General features: G+C 43.1%; 1 protein-coding gene across 1 annotated transcript in view; it reads left to right on the top strand.

Annotated features, from left to right (window-relative positions):
• LOC124173423 overlaps positions 1–24011 on the top strand; it is a 169845-nt gene that overhangs the window by 47162 nt on the left and 98672 nt on the right. The window contains exons 3-4 of the mRNA XM_046552926.1: positions 21432–21510; positions 23358–23461. Coding sequence (XP_046408882.1) covers positions 21432–21510; positions 23358–23461 — 183 coding nt within the window. The remainder of the gene's footprint in view (positions 1–21431; positions 21511–23357; positions 23462–24011) is intronic.

The raw sequence follows: 24011 nt of genomic DNA, 5'->3' as shown, positions 1-24011 counted from the left end.
CTTGTTCGAATAATTATTAATTTTTATTTTGTTTATAATAATGAAATTGCGTTAATGGAAGTGTAAGAATAGGGAAGTACACTAGTGTTTCAAATGCACCAAACACATTTTTTAAATTAGAGTTCAGAATAACATAATGTCGTAAAACCACAGTTTAAATCCTAATAGTGAATACTTGATTCGAGATAACCGTCCGAAATATGGAAAAATTCAAAGGCCGCTAAAACGGGTGTCCATGTTGAATATTGGCCGTGACGTCACAAGGCAGTAGCAGAAGGCAGCTTCTACGCCGTTTAGTTCTACCACTATTATTGCATAGAAAAATTACTGAATTTGAGGGTATCCGTGTTTTGCTGTCATGAAATATCTTCAGAATATATATGTGGCTGCTTCTCTTTTAAGTACATGACTTCCTCATTGCGTAATATATTAATATTCATTTACGTGTCAACTTCAAGTTTGGAGAGAGTAGTGCGAATAGCAAATTGAATCTTTGATAAATAGATAATGGTATTTATTTTTCGCTGGGTATATTTTGGCACAATGCCGTTTATCATGCCAAAACTTTTTTTGTAAGAACTGAGTCAAACTAATAAACCTATTTCAGACGTTTGCTGCAAGACTTATTCGTTGCGTATGTATTCACGCCGGCCGGAACCTTCGCCCTTCGCAACTAGAATCATGGGATGTTAGCCGTATTTCCGTGCTGGCTGGTTGTTGCAATGGTTCGCTGTTCAGGATGGGTTCAAGAAAAGTTAATCTTGTTTGGGAGAAGGAAAATTCCAACGATTTATAAATGGTATAGGTACCAAAACTTCATGTATTTATGGTCACTGAACTTTTGAAAAAGGAGGACAGGTTCAACGCTCCATAGAAATGCGAGGCGTTAAGGCTAACAAGGGGAGACCACATATCTTGCTCCTCGTAGTTGGGGTAGTGGTAGCGTGTACGACACTCACCCTTAGAGTTTTCAGGGTTCAAATCTTCGTTACAGTAGTAAATTTTGTTGTCTTCATTGTGATCATACGGCGTCAAGTTTATCATTAATTTTTATTGCAGCAATAATAGACATGAGACAATTTTTTTATCATCATTATGGCGTTTAGGTATTTTAGCAGTGTCGTTACAAACGCAGAGATACGACGACTACAAGAGTTGGTGTGCGCTAAAATGTTAATTTTTTCTTTGCTTATACTGACCAACTTCCACATTAAAAATGAAAAGCACTCTTACAAGAGCACATACGATTAAAGGCTCGCGGCAAGCAACAATATGCGTACACACATAATTAATAAGAACACAAGACGAATATAAAATGTCATATATCTCGAACACTTGTAATTCACATTACTCCAAAGGGAGTTTACTTACTCAGTACCTACCTCAGTACCTAGTACTCAGTACCTACCAGTTTATCTCAGTAGCAGTGCTAAAAGAAACATTCCGAAATATAATTTCAATTAACAAATAGGATGAAATAAAAGTTGATAACCCTGGACCGGGCGCGCTGGTGTATAAAATAGTCAATCTTTGAAAACCAAGGATCTCAACATCGTACGTACATTCTGGGCTAGAATGGTCTCGTGTATTCCTACAATGTACTTTGACTGCCTATATTGCGAGTTTTCAAAGTTCGAGGTATTGTAGCTAATTTTTTAGATCAGCAAGATGAACCCGTCACCAGTGGAGTATAAATTACGCCGCGCGACCTGCCGTGTACCTTTATATCTGTATCACCTATAAATGTACTAATTTCAACAAATAAAGATTAACTTTAACAAAAATTGTTTGTTATCATATATGCACATATCATGGGCAAAGTACGCATTTTGCCCGGTCGTGTAAAATAACAGTCGCGCCATTATTTTTTAACCAAACTACTTTCAGTTTATACATTACATAGGTCTACGCGGAAGATGCTATATTTTGACTCAACACACTTTCTTATATGACTGAGGTACCTATTAAGTAAATTATTATAATAGAAATATCAATTTGATCTTACAATACCTTCAAATGATCTTTAAAACAGAATATCATCGATAGGTAAGAGTCAGGAGCAGCCTTGAACCATTTATTCCGTATGGCTTGTGCTTAAGGCACGGGAATGAATATCTTCTCCAGGCTTTTGTTTCGACGTCGAGATGAAATTTGGAACAAAAAATCATTTATAATTCTTTTTTGAATTCATGTTTTCCGTGATAGCCGACAGTTTTAGGAACCAAACTCCACCGATTCCCGGAAACTCTCGCCGCGCTAAAGAAGGAGACGGAATACAGCGATCTCCACTGGTGACTACTGCCTTGTGACGTCACATTTCAATCAAGATGGAGGCACTGTGTTTCAGCGCAACATGAAATTTTCCGACTTTCAAAACGTTTTAAAGTGCATACCCCAGATGCAGAAAATAAAAGTGACTATACTAATGTTTCTTTTTTAGGCTAAACTTTCAAATTCAGCAATAAAAAAAAATTAGTGCACTTCCCTATTACGGAGAAATTAGTTAATAAGAAGGCGGCGTTAATATTAATGCCATAATTAATGTTTGTATGCTTCATCTATATGTATATGTTATTTTATTACTTTTTATACCGATCACATGCTATCTTTTGCTACCGTTTACTTTTTTAGCGTGTTAAATAATGCTTAATTATGTAACTCTATGTCTAAATTCTTATTTAACACTTTTTGTACATTAGGATAACACCCGTAAGAATAAACAATTATTATTATATGTTATTGGACAAAGTCCCGAAATTGGAATCGGAATAAGTAACAACATTTAAAATCTATAGTGATTATAAGATATGATACCGAAACCTGATTTATGTACGTAACCATACTTAAAATAAATTTTGAAAATAATTCCGAAGTCAGACGGTAACCGTTTGAATAGACTAAATAGACCTGTTCTTAATAATACAAAACTAGAAATTAAATTGCTAAAATATAAGGTATTCGAAAAAGTACTTAGTTGAGAGACGATTGAAATATTACTAACCAATTAAAAGGAATATACGCTAACATTTCGCCACAAACTTAGCTAAAACCTCTTTAACAAAACCATACGGAACTAAAAATACGAATTTGAAAGTATACCTGTAAAGGCAGCGCTAATTATCATTTAAGAGTAGCACTTGTCACAATTCCTACCCCTTCCTTTTTGTTACTATTTGAGTGTATTCGGTATAAATGTAATTGTTTCGTGTGTGCGTGTGAATAGCATTTTTTTTAAATACCGCGCAAACAAGGTGAATCGCGACCCGACAGAGCGCGCTAGTGGAACCACTGCCCTCCCCTCCCTTCCCCTCTCACGAGACAGTCAGTGATGGGACACTCAACATCGGAGAGAGACGGTGGAGAGGAGTCGGTCGAAGAGTCTTTGAAACACTCAACATCGAGGAGAGACAGCCAGTCTTTGAACCACTCAACATCGGAGAGAGACGGTGGAGAGGAGTCGGTCGAAGAGTCATTGAACCACTCAACATCGGAGATAGACGGTGGAGAGGACGGTCGAGATTGATCGAGCCACCAACGTTGGAGAGAGGCGGTGGAGCATTGGAGCCACAGGCTACTGGAGATAGAGAGGAAGCACCTTGGCAACTCCCCAGTCGTCGGCTTGGAAAATGCAACGAGGAACCATCACGAGCGCATGAGAAGTCTACTCGGCCACGTCATCACCTCGTGTTCCCGAATAAGGTGCAGTAATCAACCGTGTCCCCACCACTGTCCCCGGTCGAAGCAGCGTCGAGAACGTTTCTCCCTCCTATCCCTATCTTTTCCCATTGCAAGAAAGCGCTGGAACGATTAGTGAATCTTCAATCTCAAAAGTGCAGCAGAGGACTTTTTAAACCTTGCGAAAAGATTTAAATGCAGTTCATTTCAAGTTTACTTTTATGTTATCAAGTTGATTTTTGGTTTCTTTGTATTTTGTATTTGATCCTTGACAATCCGGCCCTACTAACATTTTTTCAAGTGCTACTCCCCATATTTTTGTATGTTAAATTTAATTATTGCGATCTTTGTCAATAAATGCATTTCTTGTGTTTGCAACCCAGGAATACGTGTGGTCTTTCACCCTCAACCTCCCCTTCCAATTATCCCGTACGTTTCGCATCCTCAAAATTACTCGTTTTTTACGTCGCCCCCGCTCTGAGGTGTTTCTTGCTCTATTTTATAACGGACGCAAACCCGTTCGTCACAATACCCCTACTTTACTATTACAAAAAGTTTGTCTAAGATACTAAAATTATGATTAAATACTCTTCTCCGACATCTAATACTCAAAATCACTTGACACATCACATTTTAACAATTTAGGGTGGGTTTTGTTCATCATTTGTTCAAATCATTCCGATTAATGCTCTTGTTTTGCATTGGCCTAGTGCCCAGTAGATGGCAGCACCTGCGCAAGGATGTCCCAATTCATGCTCCCTTGTGGTTGGCTGCCCAGAATCTGGCTGGCTAAATACATGATGCCTAATGGCTAACGAGTTGGGACACGGCTTGAGTGTGTGGAGGCGGTCGCGTTGGGTGGTGCCGGAAAGTCCATTGGTGGGGGGGGGAGTTTGAGTATAGTGGCCAGGTCAGGTTTGTAAAGGAAGAGAGGCGGAGGAGTAGGTGGGGTGGGGGTATGAGACCAGTGAGGGGGAGGTGAAGACCGGCGCGAAGAAATGAAACACACAGATTCGACAATTTATGTAGATGTTTGGCGCGTCTACGGGCAAGATGTCGCCGGGCGGAAGAAAGAATTTGATTAAGCTCGGTTAGTAAATGTGGCTGGGACATGGCAATGGTTTTTGTGAGGGATATGAGATTGCTGGTGTGTTTGTGGAGGAGGGATTGATAGCGGGATAATATTAAATTGGTGAACAGAAGAGATTGATGAAAGATTGATATGCGTAGATGAGGGTGCATACTAAGGGGGGATACCTGTGAGAGGGAACTTGATGGTGAAGCCATTGGGGGAATATTTAAGGATAAGCATGAGGTGAGAAACTCGGTGTGGCTGGTGTACTGGGCGATTTTGTGCGCGTTGGTACGAGCATGTTTGAGCCAAATACGGGTGGGTGAGGGAGTGCACATTTGGAATAGTTAGGAAAGGAAATAAGTAAGGGGGTGAAAGTGATTGAAAGGAGAGGAGGAACACTCACAAGAATGATGTCACAGCAGCTTGAAGCACTGATGAGACGACGAGAGTTTTTTTGTGAGTGTCCCTTTTTTTACGTGTGTCTATGTTTTTATTAGTACAATTTTTGTTCGTTCGCCTCGATCGGCCACATACTTATATATATATATATATAATTCTGAGATTGAGAGGGGTAGTGCATAGGCCAATATAGAAAGCAGGGCAGAAATTACAATGAAGAAGGTAGATGATGTTGGTGGAAGTACAAGTAGTGGAGGGGAAAATCGGTAGGCATTTAAGCTTGGGGAGAAAAGAGGCAGGGGGTGGAGAGAATATCTTGCAGGTTTTACACCTGGGACGATTGCAAGGTGAGGGTGTGGAGATAGTGCCTGACTGCGACTTTTGGAGAGGGCGGGTGGCTTTAAATATGGTGTTTAAATTCGGTGGTCTCTTAAATGTTATCCGAGGAGTGGACGGGAAAATCTGAGAGGTGGACCTGTGTTTGGAAAGGATGGGGTACAGGTCCTTCAATAAGTTTTGTAGCAAATGAGCACCAGGGAAGTAGGTTGTGAGCAGAGAAGGAGAGCAATGTTTGTCTGCGCGGGGTTTATTGTGAATAGCCGGTTTTTTCTTATTTTGTTCATCAAGAGTTTTTCGGGGTAGCCGCGGTGAAGAAGAGAGGTGTGGAGTTTGGAGAGGAATTTTTGAAGGTCTTCGGGGTTATTACAGATTCTGTGTCGCCGGACAGAGAGGGAATAAGGGATGGAACGTTTGGTGTGTGGTGGATGGCAACTGCTGTAGTGAAGGTATTGTTGTTTGTTAGTAGCTTTGATGTGAACCGATGTTTTGAATTTGTTATTATCTGAAAGGTGTATGTCCACATCTAAGAAGTTGATATTGGTTTTGGAGATGGAAGAGGTGAAAGAGACTGAGGCAGAAGCGTTAAGTGAAGAAACAAAGGTATTGAGAGTCGATGTCATGAGGCCAGAGAATGAAAATGTCATCAATGTATCTGAGCCAAAGAATAGGTTTTAGGGGGTAATTAGTGAGGAAATTTTCTTCAAACAGGCCAAGGAAAAGATTTGCATAAGAAGGGCTAAACCTACTTCCCATGGCGCAGCCGGATATTTGCAGATAGTAATTATTGTTAAAAGAGAAGGCATTGTGGGTGAGAATGAAATGGGAAAGATCAAGAAGAAAATCAGTGCTAGGGTTTTGAGGAGTGGGTCGTAATGAAAGATAGTGGCGGAGAGCAGCGAGTCCCTCAGAATGAGGGATTGAAGTGTAAAGTGAGGTTACATCAATAGTGGCCATGATAATGGGCTGATTGGGGGGGAGGGAAATGGAATTGAGTCTAGAAAGGAAGTCATGGGAATCTTTGATGTATGATGGAAGGGACTGAACGAAGGGTTGGAGATAGAAATCAACAAAGGCCGAAATGCGCTCCGTAGGAGAGTTTTGAGAGGAAACTATGGGGCGGCCTGGGTTATTCGCTTTATGAATTTTTGGAAGGATGTAGAAAGATGGCGAAGTGGGGTGATCTGGTAAGAGAAGGGAAATGTCTGACTGGCTTAGGCCCTCGGAGGGAGCTTTTGTTTTTAGTAGGGCATTCAATTCTGTGTGAAAATCAGAGGTAGGATCTGATGAGAGAGGGGAGTAGGAGGAAGGGTCTCCTAGTAGTCGGTTGCACTCTGATATGTAGTCGCTGGTGTCAAGTACAACGACAGTGGAGCCTTTGTCGGCCGAGGTAATCACTATGTTGGGGTTTTTTTGGAGTTTTCTGATGGCGGCGGACTCCGAGGGGGAAAGGTTTGGCGGCGGGTGGAGGGAGCGTAGGAAAGATTCACTCGAAGCCCTAGAGAGGAGACAGTTGATAAAAATTTCAAGCGGGTGGTGGGGAGGAAGAGGTTTGGGCTGGTGAGAGGAAGGGGAGCGGAATTTGAGGAGGGCATTGTGAATACCCTCCGGCGCCTGTTGTCTTGTGTGGGAATTCCAGAAAACCTTCCACCGAAGGTTTCGGCAAAAATGCAAAATGTCCGTGAGAAGAGTGGTGGGGTTAATCCTAGGCGTTGGGGAGAAAGAGAGTCCGCGGTTGAGGACAGAAACCTCGGCGGGGCTGAGCTTAGCGGAAGAAAGGTTTACCACTTGCTGGTCGGTGGGTTCCACTGGGTCCTGGTCGTTAGGGTCAATTGGCATAGGATCGCGCCGAGGAGGCCGGGTTGAGCGCTCCGGGGCTGCTATGGGTCGCGGCGGAGGTGGGGGTGGAGGGGGGAGTTTAAAAAGTGTGGCCAGGTCTGGTTTGACGCCTATGAGAGGAGGGGGGGCTTGTGCGGGGGTTGAGAGACGCAGTGGGAGGGAAAGGCCATCTCGGAAATGTGAAATGCATAGGGAAGAGAGTTTGTGCAGTGAATTCTCGCGTTTCTTCTCGAGTAAGAGGTGCGCCGAAACTAGAATCGTGTTAACTTCCTTAAGAAGGTGAGGAGAACAGAGTGAAATTAATTTTATGAGAGAGAGCAGAGAGTTATAATATTGATCAACTAACCCTTGGTATTGCGTGAGAGTGAATTGGCATAGGGAAAGCGAGTATTGAAAAGAAAGAATGTGGAAGGAGGGACGCAGAATAGGTGGAATGCCAGAGACAGCGAATTTTACTCGAAGGCCATTCGGAAAAGTACCTAGTGAAATGCAGGATGAGAGAAATTCTGTGTGGCAGGTGTATTGGGCTAATTTGAAGGCGAATTTTTTGATTCGTTTAATCCAAAATGTAGTGGGTTGAACGTGATCCATTGCAAGGGAAGTGGGAATAGGAGATGAAAAAGAAATGAAGAGAGGAAGGATGGATTAAAGGAAATGAAAGGAGAGACAGGACATTGAGGGAAGTCAGCTACAACTCACAGTACAAGAACCGAAGAGGCAGCCGATGGACGGACGAAGAAGAAGATGATGCGCCGATCCAGGCACAAATACACAATGTATTGGAAAATCCGAAATGCACGTGGCACGTAATATAAATAGTTTAAGTTAATGTCGATACACACAGAGACACAAAAAAGAAACACTCACATTGAATAAATAAACTTGAAGCTATCGAAGCACTTCAGGCTTCTTCGTCAGCTGAAGAATGAATGGTGAGGAAAGGAGAGGGTTGGAAAAGGGAAAAGAGGGGTAAGGGGAGAGGTGTATGGGGAGGGGGAGTTAGGAATAGGGGTTAGGATGCAACGTTCAGACCCGGAGAGCTATTGGCTTGAAAGTGCCAAATGCACGCCAATTCGAGGGTGTGGAGGTTGAGGGCGGAGTCGGTGGGAGGGAGGGAGGCAATAATGGACACTTTGTAGCAATGATTGAAAATGGAATCATGTGAAAGACAATGTGTAGGAACTGGTAGAGAGGAGTGGGGGGAAGATGGACAACAGGAGGCGCGATGATAGTTAATTCTGAGATTGAGAGGGGTAGTGCATAGGCCAATATAGAAAGCAGGGCAGAAATTACAATGAAGAAGGTAGATGATGTTGGTGGAAGTACAAGTAGTGGAGGGGAAAATCGGTAGGCATTTAAGCTTGGGGAGAAAAGAGGCAGGGGGTGGAGAGAATATCTTGCAGGTTTTACACCTGGGACGATTGCAAGGTGAGGGTGTGGAGATAGTGCCTGACTGCGACTTTTGGAGAGGGCGGGTGGCTTTAAATATGGTGTTTAAATTCGGTGGTCTCTTAAATGTTATCCGAGGAGTGGACGGGAAAATCTGAGAGGTGGACTTGTGTTTGGAAAGGATGGGGTACAGGTCCTTCAATAAGTTTTGTAGCAAATGAGCACCAGGGAAGTAGGTTGTGAGCAGAGAAGGAGAGCAATGTTTGTCTGCGCGGGGTTTATTGTGAATAGCCGGTTTTTTCTTATTTTGTTCATCAAGAGTTTTTCGGGGTAGCCGCGGTGAAGAAGAGAGGTGTGGAGTTTGGAGAGGAATTTTTGAAGGTCTTCGGGGTTATTACAGATTCTGTGTCGCCGGACAGAGAGGGAATAAGGGATGGAACGTTTGGTGTGTGGTGGATGGCAACTGCTGTAGTGAAGGTATTGTTGTTTGTTAGTAGCTTTGATGTGAACCGATGTTTTGAATTTGTTATTATCTGAAAGGTGTATGTCCACATCTAAGAAGTTGATATTGGTTTTGGAGATGGAAGAGGTGAAAGAGACTGAGGCAGAAGCGTTAAGTGAAGAAACAAAGGTATTGAGAGAGTCGATGTCATGAGGCCAGAGAATGAAAATGTCATCAATGTATCTGAGCCAAAGAATAGGTTTTAGGGGGTAATTAGTGAGGAAATTTTCTTCAAACAGGCCAAGGAAAAGATTTGCATAAGAAGGGCTAAACCTACTTCCCATGGCGCAGCCGGATATCCCCTTACCCCTATTTTCCCTTTTCCAACCCTCTCCTTTCCTCACCATTCATTCTTCAGCTGACGAAGAAGCCTGAAGTGCTTCGATAGCTTCAAGTTTATTTATTCAATGTGAGTGTTTCTTTTTTGTGTCTCTGTGTGTATCGACATTAAGTAGCACATAATATGAATGTTCAAAAACACAGTCACTAAACATAGAACCGAAAAAAAGAAGAAAACACTCACTTTCGTGTGAGTGTTTTCTTCTTTTTTTTCGGTTCTATGTTTAGTGACTGTGTTTTTGAACATTCATATATATATATATATATAAAGATACATTCAAACCCGGGTGCTTGTTGGCTTGTAGACGCCAGATGCATGCCAATTCGAGGGTGTGGAGATTGAGGGGCGAGTCAGTGGGTAACAGGGAGGCAATGATTGAAACTTTGAAACATTGATTAAAGATGGAATCATGCGATAAACAATGTGTGGGGACCGGGAGAGATGCGTGTGGGGATGACGGACAACAGGATGCACGGTGATTATTTATTCTAAGGTTGAGAGGGGTGGTGCATTGGCCTATATAAAAAGCGGGGCAGAAGTTGCATTGAAGGAGGTATATGATGTTTGTAGAGGCACAGGTGGTGGATGGAGATATCGGGAGGAATTTAAGTTTGGGGAGGAAAGAGGCTGGGGGTGGAGAGAAAATTTTACAGGTTTTTTTTAATTAAAAATGTTTTTACAGGTAAAATTTTACATCTGGGACGGTTGCAAGGCGAGGGTGGGGTAGTGGGGACTGAATTCAATTTTTGAAGGGGGTGGGTGGCTTTGAAGATGGTGCTGAGGTTAGGTGGTCTCTTATACGTGATCCGTGGAAGAGAGGGGAAAATTTGTGAGGTCGATTTGTGGTTGGAGAGAATAGGGTACAAGTCCTTCAGGATGTCCTGTAAGGCATGAGCACCGGGGAAGTAAGTGGTGAGAAGAGATGGAGAGCAATTCTTTTCGGCACGGGGTTTATTGGACCTGTAAGGTTTTTTTCTAATTTTTTTGACTAACAGTTTATCAGGGTACCCGCGGCGGAGAAGAGGAGTGTGTAGATTGGAAAGGAACTTCTCAAGGTCTTCGGGGTTGTTGCAGATTTTGTGACCACGGACGGAGAGAGAAAAAGGGATTGAACGTTTGGTATGTGGTGGTTGGCAACTGTGATAGTGGAGGTATTGCTGTCTGTTGGTGGCTTTGGTGTGGACCGATGTCTTGAATTTGTTATTTTCAGAAAGAAGAATGTCCAAATCTAGGAAAGTGATGTTGGTGTAAGAGATAATAGATTTCTGTCCAATTTACACCATGCTCTCCGGAAAAGGGGTTACCCAGAATCCCTCCTCCGGAATAAGATCCGTAAAAAACCATATGTCCCGAAACAATTAGGCGGGGACAATTCGTCGCATTTTCTTTCCCTGTGCACGACCTTTTTTTTTGGGGCGTGGACGTACTACGTAGGACCTTAAAAGACCTTTTCCCCATCCTCTCAGACAACACAACCACTTCCAGATTTTTCCCGCGATGCCCTTCCCTCGTCTTTAAAAGACCACCAAATCTGGCCAGCATTTTAAAAATAACAAAACCGCTATCCAAACAAAATACCCCTATTAAACCCCAGCCCTCGCCCTGCAACCGTGCAAGATGCAAAACTTGTCACATCCTCATAACCGAACCCCTTCCCGATCAATTCCTTGCCTTCCCTCTCCCCTCAGTGTCGGACATTTCCTGCACAACAAAAAACATTGTATATATACTGTTGTGCCAGAAATGCCCGGCTTTTTATATCGGCTTATCCACCACTCCCCTGTGCATACGTATGAACGGGCATCGCTCTTCTTGCAATAGCGTTTCTTCTGTTTCTGCCTCCCTTCCAGTCGCCGTTCATGCTTCCTCCCACAAAGCTATGTTTGACCATTGCTATAAAGTGGGAATATTGGCCTCCCTCCCCCCGTCTACCACCCCCCTAGAGCTGAAGAACTTGGAACAGGCATGCATATGGGCTTTCCGTGCGTTTTCTGGACCAGGAATCAACCGCGCCCATTAGAAAGAACACCACCAATCTCCGTCCACATTTATTCTGAATGATTATCCAATGCTTACTTGTTGGGTTGCTCCATAGCTTGCTTGGTTATTCTCATCTGCTTGGTCCGGCTTGGTCACTTAGACACGGCACGCCGCCAACGAGGGAGTGAGCGCATCGTGGGAGCCGCGTCAACCGGCGCTGACGCGACCGGGCCATTGAGGCCGCACCCGGCGCATACGAGACTTCGGCCGGCATTCGGGCACGCTCTGCGCGTTGTCCTGCCGCGTCAACGGCGAGAGAGGCGTCATCAGGACAGGACCTAGGACCTAAAGAGGACCTTTTTTGGACTCCACTGATTCTTCACTGAATGCGATCTGCACTTCGCGGTCGCTAAGAGGGCCATTTTCGGACTTCAACGGAAATCTTCGGAGAGAACTTCAATCCCTTCCCGTTGCCATCAGGGGTCAACCGGGGGGCCGCGGTTGGCCGAGTTTGTACCTACTTTCAAGCTCGGTCACTGCGGTTCTCACCCTCGGGTGTCGTCTCCTGTGCACGGCAACCATCCCCGGTCGCTCTCGGCCGCTACCCCGGACACCCTTCTGAGCCGTTAGCATCGCTCATTGCACAGTCCGGGGGAAACGGCCGGGTCCCCACGTTAGGGAAATAGGCCCCTCCCCTGCCCTCCAACGTCAAAGTGGCCGCAATGGCGGCCAACTCCGTCGCCAAGGGCTCCCTCTCGGAACCCGAGGCGCCGGAAGATCCAGAGACAGCGCGGATAATCGCCGAACTCCGTTCCCTTTCCGAGAAGCTCGCGGCGAGATCAGCGAGAGCTGCAGGAGTGCTCACCAGAGCCCTTCCGCGAATCACAAAGTACTCCATCAAAGACGGTCCTTCATCAGACGCCGATGACAACCTCTCAGTCTCGTCAGTCCCATTGGGCAAATCTCCCCCTGCCAGCCAGCATTCTGCTAATTGTAACAGCCTGGACGATTCTGTACCTAAAGTCCCCCCTGTGTACATTTGGACAAAACAGGCCAGCAAATCACGCATTGTTACGCCACTGATTTCAACAACAAAAATTATTCTGCAACCGTTCCGATCTCGAATCAATATGAAATTCTTTCCACCGAACCTACTTCTGACAACGCTCCTTCAGAGCCGAGTCCATCAACTGCCCAACCTGCTTCACCTACCGCTCCTAGGCTTCCTAAGATACCTCCGATCAAGGTTGCTGATACGGAAAGATGGCCGGAAATACATTAAAAAATTAACTCAATTTGCTCCTCGCCGCCGATCTCTCACGCGACCGGTTTCAATTCGGCGATCATCAAATGTCAATCCATCGACGACTTTGTCCAAACTAAATCGGCTCTGACTGAACTAAACATCCCTTTCTCCACCTGCCAGCTTGCCGAAAACAAGCGCCGAGAATTCGCCTTGCGTGGCGTCTTCCCGTCAGTGGCGGACGAACGAATATTAAAAGACCTTCAGAATCAAGGCTTTCCTGTGCTATCCGTGACCCGCATTACCTCCACCCGACCTTCCCCCGCTCAGCGGAAAAACGGACTCAACGCCGTGGCCCGCTACAGAACCAATGTCTGCCACATCACCACAAATCCCGCAATCGATGTCACCCTTTTTATGGAAGTAAAATACGTCACTGGCCTTAGTGTCACCATCAGTGATTACAAAAAGCCGGCTCAGCCTCTGCAATGCCATCGCTGTCAGGGATTTGGACATTCTAAAAACCACTGTTCAATGCCAGCCCGATGCCACAAATGCGGGCTCACTCACTTCTGGCGCGAATGCACCAAGCCAACTTCAGAACCGGCCAAATGCGCTTTATGTGAAGGTCCGCATCCTGCCACTTACCGCGGCTGTGAGAAATACAAGGAAGCCAAGGCTGCCTTCTTCGCGCGCCGCAAGACTGCCAACAACCAAACTTCCATCCCTCCTCCGCCTCTTCCCCGTTCGTTCGCCGCCACTGTCAACTCCAACGCAGAATATCCTCCTCTCTCTTCCCAGCCTCAAACTTCCGCTCCTACCATTCCAGCCGCCAATGACAACAGTGATCTACTCACGTGGTTCACTGGAATCATGTCTTCCCTTTCCTCCTTCACCACTGACAATGAGAAGAAAATATTTCTTCTCAAAGAAATGATGCTTCTCCAAACCTCACAATGAACACACAGACCACGCATCCCAACGAGCTTAAAGTCATTTCATGGAACTGTAACGGCATATTGAATAAAAAACACGAGCTCTTTCAATATGCCGTCGACAACAACATCGACATAATCCTTTTACAAGAAACTCACTTGAAACCGCATAATTCCTTTTATTCACCACACTATCACATCTACAGATTGGACCGCATCACCAGGGGCGGCGGAGTGTCAGTTCTAGTCAGCAAAAACCTAACCCATTCCCTTCTCAACTCCCCCAATCCCGAAGTCTTCGAAGCTCTTGGAGTCAAAATTAACACCAAAGCCGGTCCCTTAAACATCTACTCTGTCTACCATATGCCCAGCAAAAGAATCAGCATTGAGTCTCTTGAGCGCCTGCTTTCTACTAGTCCTAATGGGCTGTTCTTCGGCGACTGGAATTGGGAACATCCCAGTTGGAACAGCAACAAAACGAACGCGAACGGTAAAACTCTCTATTCTTTCATCCGTAAAAAGGATTTTGCAATTCTCGCTCCTTTACAAGCAATTCATTACGCCCCACGCTCGTGTGACGTAATAGATTTCGGTATTTCTTTCAATCTTCCTTTTCTTTTCCATCCGTCAATTGTTTATTCTTTCACTGCTGATCATATGCCTCTACTCTTCTCACTCTCTCTCTCTCTCTCTCTCTCTAAATTAAATTCTCCGCCTCGTTCTGTTGCTGTTACTGACTGGGATAAATTCCTCTCAGTTCTAGACCAATCTCTCGAAAACCAACCATTCATCTCCGACCCCTCCCCCGAGGTAATCGAGAAACGAACTGAATTCATTACTTCCGCTCTCACCTCTGCCAAAGAGCGCGCCACCAAGTCCTTCCCTGTCCGAGTGTCCGTGTTCATAAATCCCGCAGATTCCCTGAGTACCTAGTGTCACTTATCAAGCGCCGCAACTCCGCTCGTCGTGTCTGGCAAATGTCCCGAAGCAAAATCGACAAAGCAGCATATAACAAACTTGCCAACTCCGTAAAAAAAACTCCATAGCTAAATCAATCAACACTACTGGGAAAATCATATTTCCAAACTAACTTTTGAAAATAAAAAACCAGAAAACTCTGATAACTCATTTCACGATTCTATCCCAATCTGGAGAACTATCAAAGGCTTAAAAAATAAACAAAGAAATGCACACGCGCCGATCTCCACAGACCAAGGCCTAATTTTTGATCCTGTAGTAAAAGTAGAAATCCAAGCCGATCACTTTCAAACAGTCACATCAATAGATTCCACACGTTCCCCCATTGAATTCAAAGTAAATTGGTTTTGTGATCGCCTCCCAGTAATTAACGATAATATTTTAATTTCCTCCCCTTCATACGTCCATACTATTCTTGCCTCTCTCACTGCCAAAAAGGCCCCGTGCCTAGATCAAATAAATAACCTTCAGTTAAGATTCGCCAGCCGCAGCAACCATTTCAATGCTCTCCTTTCTGATCTCTTCAATAACATCTGCTCTCTCTCCCATTTCCCCTCGAAATGGAAACACGCGAGAGTAATTCTAATTCCAAAAACTGGTAAAGATCCCAAAATTCCAGCCGACCTATTTCCCTGCTGTCCAATTTATCTAAAGTATTTGAAGCTCTTATTCTGGCAAGACTGGAATCCTTTGTCACACAGAAAAAAATCATTCGTCCAGACCAACTTGGTTTCCGACGAAAAATGTCGGCTACTCACCAAATCCTGAGATTGGTGGAGAAAGTAAGTCATGCATTCAATCGCGGACTCACGACAGACGCGGTATTTCTCGATGTTGCGCGCGCATTTGATCGAGTATGGCACAAGGGACTTCTCTACAAACTAAACCTTCTCCAATTCCCTCCCTCCGACATTCATTTCCTTGCCGACTACCTCCACAATAGAAAATTCTGCGTCGCCGAAGGTATGGTCAACTCTTCCCTCCGGCCTATGGAAGCAGGTGTTCCTCAGGGCTCATTGCTGAGTCCGCTGCTCTTTACACTATACGTCAACGACATGCCAAGTACACCCAGAACCTCACTACACATGTACGCTGACGACACTGCCATCGCAGCGTCGTCACGTACAGGAGACGAAAACATCAGGAAACTCAACAGACACTTAAACCTTATTCATACTTGGACAAAAACCTGGAAAATCACAATTAACGCGACAAAAAGCACACATCTACACTTCTCACGTCGACGAAAACACTTCCAGCAAACCACACTACACATCAACAAGCTAAAGATTCCAAGAGCTACCACGCACAAATTTCTCGGCGTCATTCTTGACGGCAAGCTTACCTTTACCAAACACCTAAAATCCGTTATCTCCAAAGCCATCGGAGTCCGGCGGGCAATCTCTTGCCTCTGCTCCCCCACCTCTCCCCTTTCCCATCAGTCAAAAGCCAGATTGTATAAATCAATCGTTCGCCCAATTGTACTGTACGCGTGCGAGATCTATGCGAAAAATAAGAGCATCCGTCAGAAACTGGAAACTTTCCAAAATAAGTCTCTCCGGCACCTTCTCCATATCAGTCGACTCATTCGTATGTCCGACGTCCTCTCCGCTCACAACATTCCCACTATGAACGACTTCATCTCCGCCCTTGTAAATAATTTCAAGTCCAGGCTGAAGAGCACGAATAACACACTACTTACAGACATATGGGATTACGACCCAAGTATCCCGACAAAGTATACACTGCCTCACCAAATCACTCTTCTATGAGTCTTACCAATCTTCTTGCAAATCTTATAGCTTTAGCCCGATATCTATTACTACTTTTTAAGTACTTTAATTAATTATGAACTCATTCCTTAACTGCATTTAAATCTATTTGTTCTACAGCCAAGTGTCCTTAACTGGCTCTCTTTCATAAAATTCAAGTATGCATATGTCCAAAAGAAAATATATATACCGCAGTGGCAAAAAAAATAATCATGAAAAAAAAATATGTATATAAATTATTATACAAAAAAAGCATTTAAAAAAACTAACAATATAAATAAAAAAATTATATCCAATCAAAAAAAATGACAAAAGATAGTACATATTGTACTATAAAAAATCGAAAAAAAAATATATATATATAAAATTATAATGAAAAGAATTAAACCACTGCAGGGAAAAAAATCTATGTAACATTGTACTCATCGATTTCTCAAAGCAACGCCATGTCAAATATTATTGTTTAGATTATAGTGTAATTGTCAAGGTTTAGTCTAATTTTAAGTTTCTCTTTCTCACGAACAAATCACTACTCCGACAACGATACACGCACGCCATTTACTGTCTTCATTTGTTAACTGGCTGGTTAGGGTGAGAAATATCTCACCGGCACAGGTGACAAGTTCGCGCCTACGGCGCGGTCATTCCAATGTAAAATCCCCGTCCACCGTGTTTCCTCCCTCCATCTTTGCCCTCTGCCTTGCACCCTTCCTTATGCCCTTTCCTCACTTTCCCTCCTCTCCTCACTTGAGAAAGACGGGCTGCGTCCCATCGAAAATTTGTAAAAACAACCTTTCCCCTTAAGTTCCTCACTTTTATTTTTTTTCGTTTTTCTGTCAATTTCTAAGTTTTTTTGTGTGCCCACTCCAGGGCAAGAAGAAGTTCCTTTACATTATTTATATATATATAGACACAAAAAAAAGGAAACACTCACACGAAAAATATAACTGAAGACTTTCGTAGTTGTAGCTACTTCACCAGCAAAGGTATATATATATATGCAACCGTGCAAGATGCAAAACTTGTCCCATCCTCATCACCGAACCCCTTCCCGATTAATTCCTTGCCTTCCCTCTCCCCTCTGTGTCGGAAATTTCTTGCACAACAAAAAACATTGTATATATACTGTTGTGCCAGAAATGCCCCGCTTTTTATATCGGCTTATCCACCACTCCCCTTTGCATCCGAATGAACGGGCATCGCTCTTCATGCAATAGTGTTTCTTCTGTTTCTGCTTCCCTTCCAGTCGCCGTTCATGCTTCCTCCCACAAAGCTCTGTTTGACCAATGCTATAAAGTGGGAATATTAGCCTCCCTCCCCCCGTCTACCACCCCCCTAGAACTGAAGGACTTGGGACAAGCATGCATATGGGCTTTCCGTGCGTTTTCTGGTCCAGGAATCAACCGCGCCCACTAGAAAAAACAACCAATCCCCGTCCACCGTTTTTCCTCCCTCCATATTTGCCCTCTGCCTTGCACCCTTCCTTATGCCCTTTCCTCACTTTCCCTCCTCTTCTCACTTGAGAAAGATGGGCTGCGTCCCATCGAAAATTTGTGAAAACAACCTTTCCCCGTAAGTTCCTCACTTTTATTTTATTTTTCGTTTCTCCCCAAGCTTAAATGCCTACCGATTTTCCCCTCCACTACTTGTACTTCCACCAACATCATCTACCTTCTTCATTGTAATTTCTGCCCTGCTTTTTATATTGGCCTATGCACTACCCCTCTCAATCTCAGAATTAACTATCATCGCGCCTCCTGTTGTCCATCTTCCCCCCACTCCTCTCTACCAGTTCCTACACATTGTCTTTCACATGATTCCATTTTCAATCATTGCTACAAAGTATCCATTATTGCCTCCCTCCCTCCCACCGACTCCGCCCTCAACCTCCACACCCTCGAATTGGCGTGCATTTGGCACTTTCAAGCCAATAGCTCTCCGGGTCTGAACGTTGCATCCTAACCCCTATTCCTAACTCCCCCTCCCCATACACCTCTCCCCTTACCCCTCTTTTCCCTTTTCCAACCCTCTCCTTTCCTCACCATTCATTCTTCAGCTGACGAAGAAGCCTGAAGTGCTTCGATAGCTTCAAGTTTATTTATTCAATGTGAGTGTTTCTTTTTTGTGTCTCTGTGTGTATCGACATTAACTTAAACTATTTATATTACGTGCCACGTGCATTTCGGATTTTCCAATACATTGTGTGTATATATATATATATATATATATATATATAAGATTTTAAAAAACTCGGTACTAAATTTTCGGTGGTATACATGTCAGTGTGTTTTATCTTTTTGTGTCCTGTGCTTCTGCCCTGCCTGGGAGATTTTTATGTTATTTACCTCGTCGAGGAACATTTCAAAGTATGTAATATTCTCACAATTTATGTGCCAGTTATTCCTGTTTAATTTGTCAGTAATGGTCGTAGAAATAAGCTTCGCTAGAAAGTAGAACTAACTTTAAACTGCCTAACCTTTATTCTTGTTTCGAAATGAGCGGCACACTTATGGGAGATGTGTCTGTAAGTATACGTCTTTTTACTGTGTACCTAAATATTCATTTGAAATACGAAACCATTCACCTCGGGAGATGCAATTAGAATTTTAAAATTTTGAAAATATCAGTTAAGGGTGAATATCAACAAACATTTGCGAAATACTCTATCTGTATTCCTGAGAGTGTATCAGCCGACGTCAAATTCCAATGCTTTGCCTCTTCTATCCTTGCCTCCATATTTCAAATTTCGATACTTCTTTCCCTCGCATCTCAACCTCCTCATTTCCATATATGAATTTCCTTCTTTTATTGCATTCGTAGCTCCTATCCTGCGAATTTATCTCTCTCCTTCTCTATTCTCCTCGAGTACCCCTTGCCTATCATATTCATATAGCAAGCCGCCACGTCTCTCAAGCTCTTACTATTTAGTTCCTTGAGAATCCTCTACGAGCTTCAAATGGTGGCTCACGTGTCATTTGCGCTTTATAAATTAAAATGATTATGGCTAATTTTATTTTTTAGTTGCTGTACTGCTCTCTTTTATTGGGTATTTTGCTCTAATTACTATTCTGAACCATACCGCCCGTAGATTTTACCGGCTGATCATCGTGAAACGGATGCTAACGGTTGGAAATGTAGTGAACTCACTTCTCTTGAGCTAATTTGTTAGGTGGCGATAAACAATATCTTTCCCACGTTTCATATTTGTCGCCGAGTCCTCGGTCTGTCCTTGTCGTCCCAGCTGCGTCCCGTCTCGGCTGTTATGGGAGCCACGAATGATGAAGGACAAGCTTAGAGCGACTGGAATGCACGCGGCCGACTCCCGACCAAGTCCTTATCCTTATTCGATCCGCTCAAAGCTACAAATTTCACGCCAAATTATCGCCTATTATTCTCTACAACCAACCAAGAATTTAGCCAAGTTATTCTTCAACATAAACCGCTGATAGGGGCTGAGATAGCGACCTGGTAGTCATTGATGAAATATAAAAACGGTGACTAACCATTTACTATACACCCTCATGCAAGTTTAATTTTACCGGAAAATACATGAATCTCATATGTTAAGTGTGTGTGTGTGTGTGTTTAGTAGCTATTAGCAAGGAGATTTCGCCGCACTTAGGGCGACCGGGGCCCATTCGCTTCCTCCTCGAGTGTTTGTAAAAAAGACCAAGACCTTATCCTTGATAGACAGTTATACCAATACTTAACAACCAGAATGTAGAAAAATCTGTTCAAAAATAAGTGGTTTGGTGATCAGAAGGAAATTGCTCTTAGAAAATTTATAATTATCTCTTAGCTGGACCCTAAAAATTGAAGGTAATACTATTTTTGCGCCATTATCACAAATTTAAGCATTTTTGAAAGAGAAATAGTAGGTGGATATTTCATTTCGCCTTCATTCCCTCTTGATCCAACAGTTTTGAAAATATTCATTAAGAGGGAATCTTATAATAAGTTAATCACTTCTTCTGCGTTATCTCGCGATATGCAGTAATCTATTACTTTCCATTTAAGTCAGGGAGAAAATAAATAATTCGAACAAATTTCGGATGTGGCTTCCGTTTTTCGGCCATTGGTGTCTCAGAAGCCGCTCCTAATTTATCAATTCATGAACCAGCAGATTGTTTTTAAAAATATTATATTGGTGATATTTCACGAGACTTGAAATCCAAATTCTCTGCGATCCCCATCAAAGCTCTCCAATTACCAGCAAAACCTTATCACTCCTTGACCTTGGAAGAGATATTCAATTCTCTTCGGGGTATTTGGATAACTGTAAGTATTCCTAAATCTGGGTCAACTTAGGACATTAATTCACTAGTCACTTATGTTTTGCTTTGTGCATAAATACTTTGTATTACCGTTGCTGTGATTTTTTTCATGGCTGATGTTGGCGCAGTTTAAGTGTCCGAATGATCTTAGCGTGTTCTTCATGGGAACAGAATCATCACTTTTGTTGTATCGTATGCCATTCAGTAATTCTCGAGTCCGTGTTAACTGCTGGCACAACTATTTCGGGCACTTGTGCGGCGGAGCAATATTCGAAGGTAGGAGAAGGAAATGTTGACATTTTCGTTTGCCGACCATACAAATGAAAGGCTCTGTAAGAGGGAAAATACCGCGGAGGAAGGCTTCCATGAAAGGGGCGGAAATTGCGGTCGCAGATAAGCAATGGGCCTCGTGTCATTCCAGAAGTTTTTCAAATACCTTCCACCGCTGGTATTATTAACTGTGAATTCTTTTTATTGGTATAATATGAGATAAATTCATGGATTAGCAATGGTTTTCATTGATGGAGATAAAAAATAGCAATTGATAGGTACAGTTCACTTTATTATTGCGTCAGTTTGAAACGATAAAGAAGGAGCGCTAAAAAAACTGCCAAGCAGTTGAGGATCACCAGTAGCAACGCCTGTCCAAATGTCTTCGAAGTTCATTTATGCATGTGTCTTTGTCTCCTTTCAGCTCTCTTTGCTGCCGTGGAACATGGCCACGTGGACAAAGCGCGAACCATCCTCGAGTCTACGGACGTCGACGTCAACAGGTGAGGAGTGTCTGTGTGTGTGACCTGAATTTTTGAAACATGAAGTTATTATCAAATGATTCCAATGCTGGAAACTCTCAAGCAATACGTAGGTAGTTGAATACAATCAAGTACCTGGGTATTCCGTGAAATTGCAAGAATGAAACACTGACTTGCAATTTTCCACAAAAATAAAATTCAATTCGACTCGAGTTTCGATGTTACTACATCATTTTCAAGGTACTACTGAGTACCTTGTTGTGCTGAGTACTGAGTACCTCAGTTGTACCTTGAAAATGATGTAGTAACATCGAAACTCGAGTCGAATTAAATTTTATTTTTGTGGAAAATTGCAAGTCAGTGTTTCATTATGAATCAATTCCACTCCATCTCGCTTGATTCCTCGAATTTTAAATTGCAAGAACTTCAATGAAACCATTTAGTACCGTAGTCTTATTTGTGTACGTACGAATGCAAAAAAATGTTGAACCTTTCCAAAGTTAGATTTTTGCTGACTATCGCTTTTTGTCATGTCGTAGTTTTCATCTTTTAATTGTGTACTTCGCGTGTGGATCTCCAATTTTTCAACAGCCACAGGAGGATTGATGCGTGGGGCTACACATTTCAAAAGTGTACAAACCATCTACCTCGAATATTTGCTTAAAACTATTTATTATTATATTGTTAATCAAATGATGATTCCTCTTACTTATTATCAATCGATTACGACATTAAATTAAAATAAATTACTTTAGTTACATTCGCTCACTGCTTGAAGCGCTGCTAACCAGCTCAGCTCAGAAAGGGTCCCACTTGTCGCGACTGCATAGATTGTGCTAAAGCTCCTCTTAAAAAAGAGTTTTTAATTGATCATGGAAGCAACAATATTGAAGTTTCCGACGCAGTGCCAACGTTAGCAAGTCGTTGCAAGGAAAATCTAAATAAAATTTAAGATTTAAATTATAAAAAACTTAATTTCGACAGTTTTTACGCCACGATTTATACGATAAATTTTGGCTTTCTCGACCAGTCTGTCATTTCGTATATTCAAGGTATGAGGGGATATTTTTCGTCCTCTTTAAACCGTTGGGTTTGAATTTTGTCTACCGCTTAAGTCTTCTGCAATTCTGAAGTTATTGAAGCCCTGGAATGAATTATAGCCCAGTCCCGTAATGAGTTGTGTTCCTGAACGGTTTTATGAAGTGCCATAAATGTTGCCAACTTGCATTGTAAACTTTTTCCTATTCATGAACAGTCATCTATGAACAAAATGGTACTGTTGAGATAAATACACCAAAGGATGAAGTTCGCCATGCAAATATATATTTGACTTAGCCGGGATTTGAGCCCGGACCTTCCGATTGCCGGTCAGGCGTGCTAACCAGTTCCATCACCAAGCCATTTTCTCAGAGTGAACTTCGGGATGTGTATAAAAATGTGTGATTCATTCGTAGGCGACTGCTTTGTTTCCCGAGCAAAAAGCCACCACTTCTAATTTCTCGTGAGAATCCAATCTTGGAGCACCATCCTCTTCATTTACGGCCTGAATTAGTATTCACTGGGAGTGCCTTTCGTCACCGGGCAATAATTTAGATTACCCACTCGGGGAAATCGTGTCGGGAATGCTTACCTTCACATGTGACCTAAGCAGGGCAAGATCAGCGGACTGAAATGTTACAGAGCGAAGCGTATTTGGCGAGAGCACCTTGAAGCCCTACGCATCCCCTTTCCTTCTGTTCGCGTATCATGACCCGTTTTAATAAAAACAAAAGAGCCGATAGGTGCAGCGATCATGAGTGAGAGAGTTGTCTTTATCTTTCGCGTCACGTTTCCCTCAATTGTCTCTAACTTGTCTTGTTCGCTTCCAGTGTCAACGGAGACGGCCTCTCGCCCCTGGACATCGCGGTGTTGCACAACGACCGACCGCTGGCCAAGACGCTCCTCGCTTTCGGAGCCAAAGAAGGCCAAAGCTGTGAGTGACAAACATCTCCTCCTACCCCACGACTAGACTACCTGTCGAGAGCGGGCCGATACGCCTTGAAATTGCTAACATTGTCTGTTTTTATTATTTTGTAACGGCTTTAAAATGGGGCAACTCTCTCTCTCTCCCACACCCCAGTTCGTTTACTCCATTTCTGTATTTATATTTGAAATGTGCGGTCGACTCTGGTTCTGGCCAACGGCAGCGGAGGGCACGGCGATGCGGTAAGCGTGTGCATGCGATATGGCCCCTTCCACTTTTCTATCTCCATTATCGATATAATATGAATAGAAAAAAGGCAGCATAAGGTGAAATTAATACAATTTCCTACTAAGGACACTTATTATGTAATCGCGGGGCACTGCAATACTTCAAATACTCAAAATGTACTACAACACCAAGAAGGATCCATCCAATTTTTTCTCCAAATAAATTTTGCAGCTTAGCTTTTCTGTCACGTATTATGTCTCCGTGGTTCCCATGCTCTTATTGGAGAGGTTATATTGTGGTATCCTACTCAACTATTAATGGCAAAATACTT

The sequence above is a fragment of the Ischnura elegans genome, chromosome 1 (genome assembly GCF_921293095.1).
Source record: "Ischnura elegans chromosome 1, ioIscEleg1.1, whole genome shotgun sequence".
NCBI lineage: Eukaryota > Metazoa > Arthropoda > Insecta > Odonata > Coenagrionidae > Ischnura > Ischnura elegans.
Note: the sequence above shows the minus strand (reverse complement) of the source record. Positions and strands in the feature narration are given on the sequence as shown.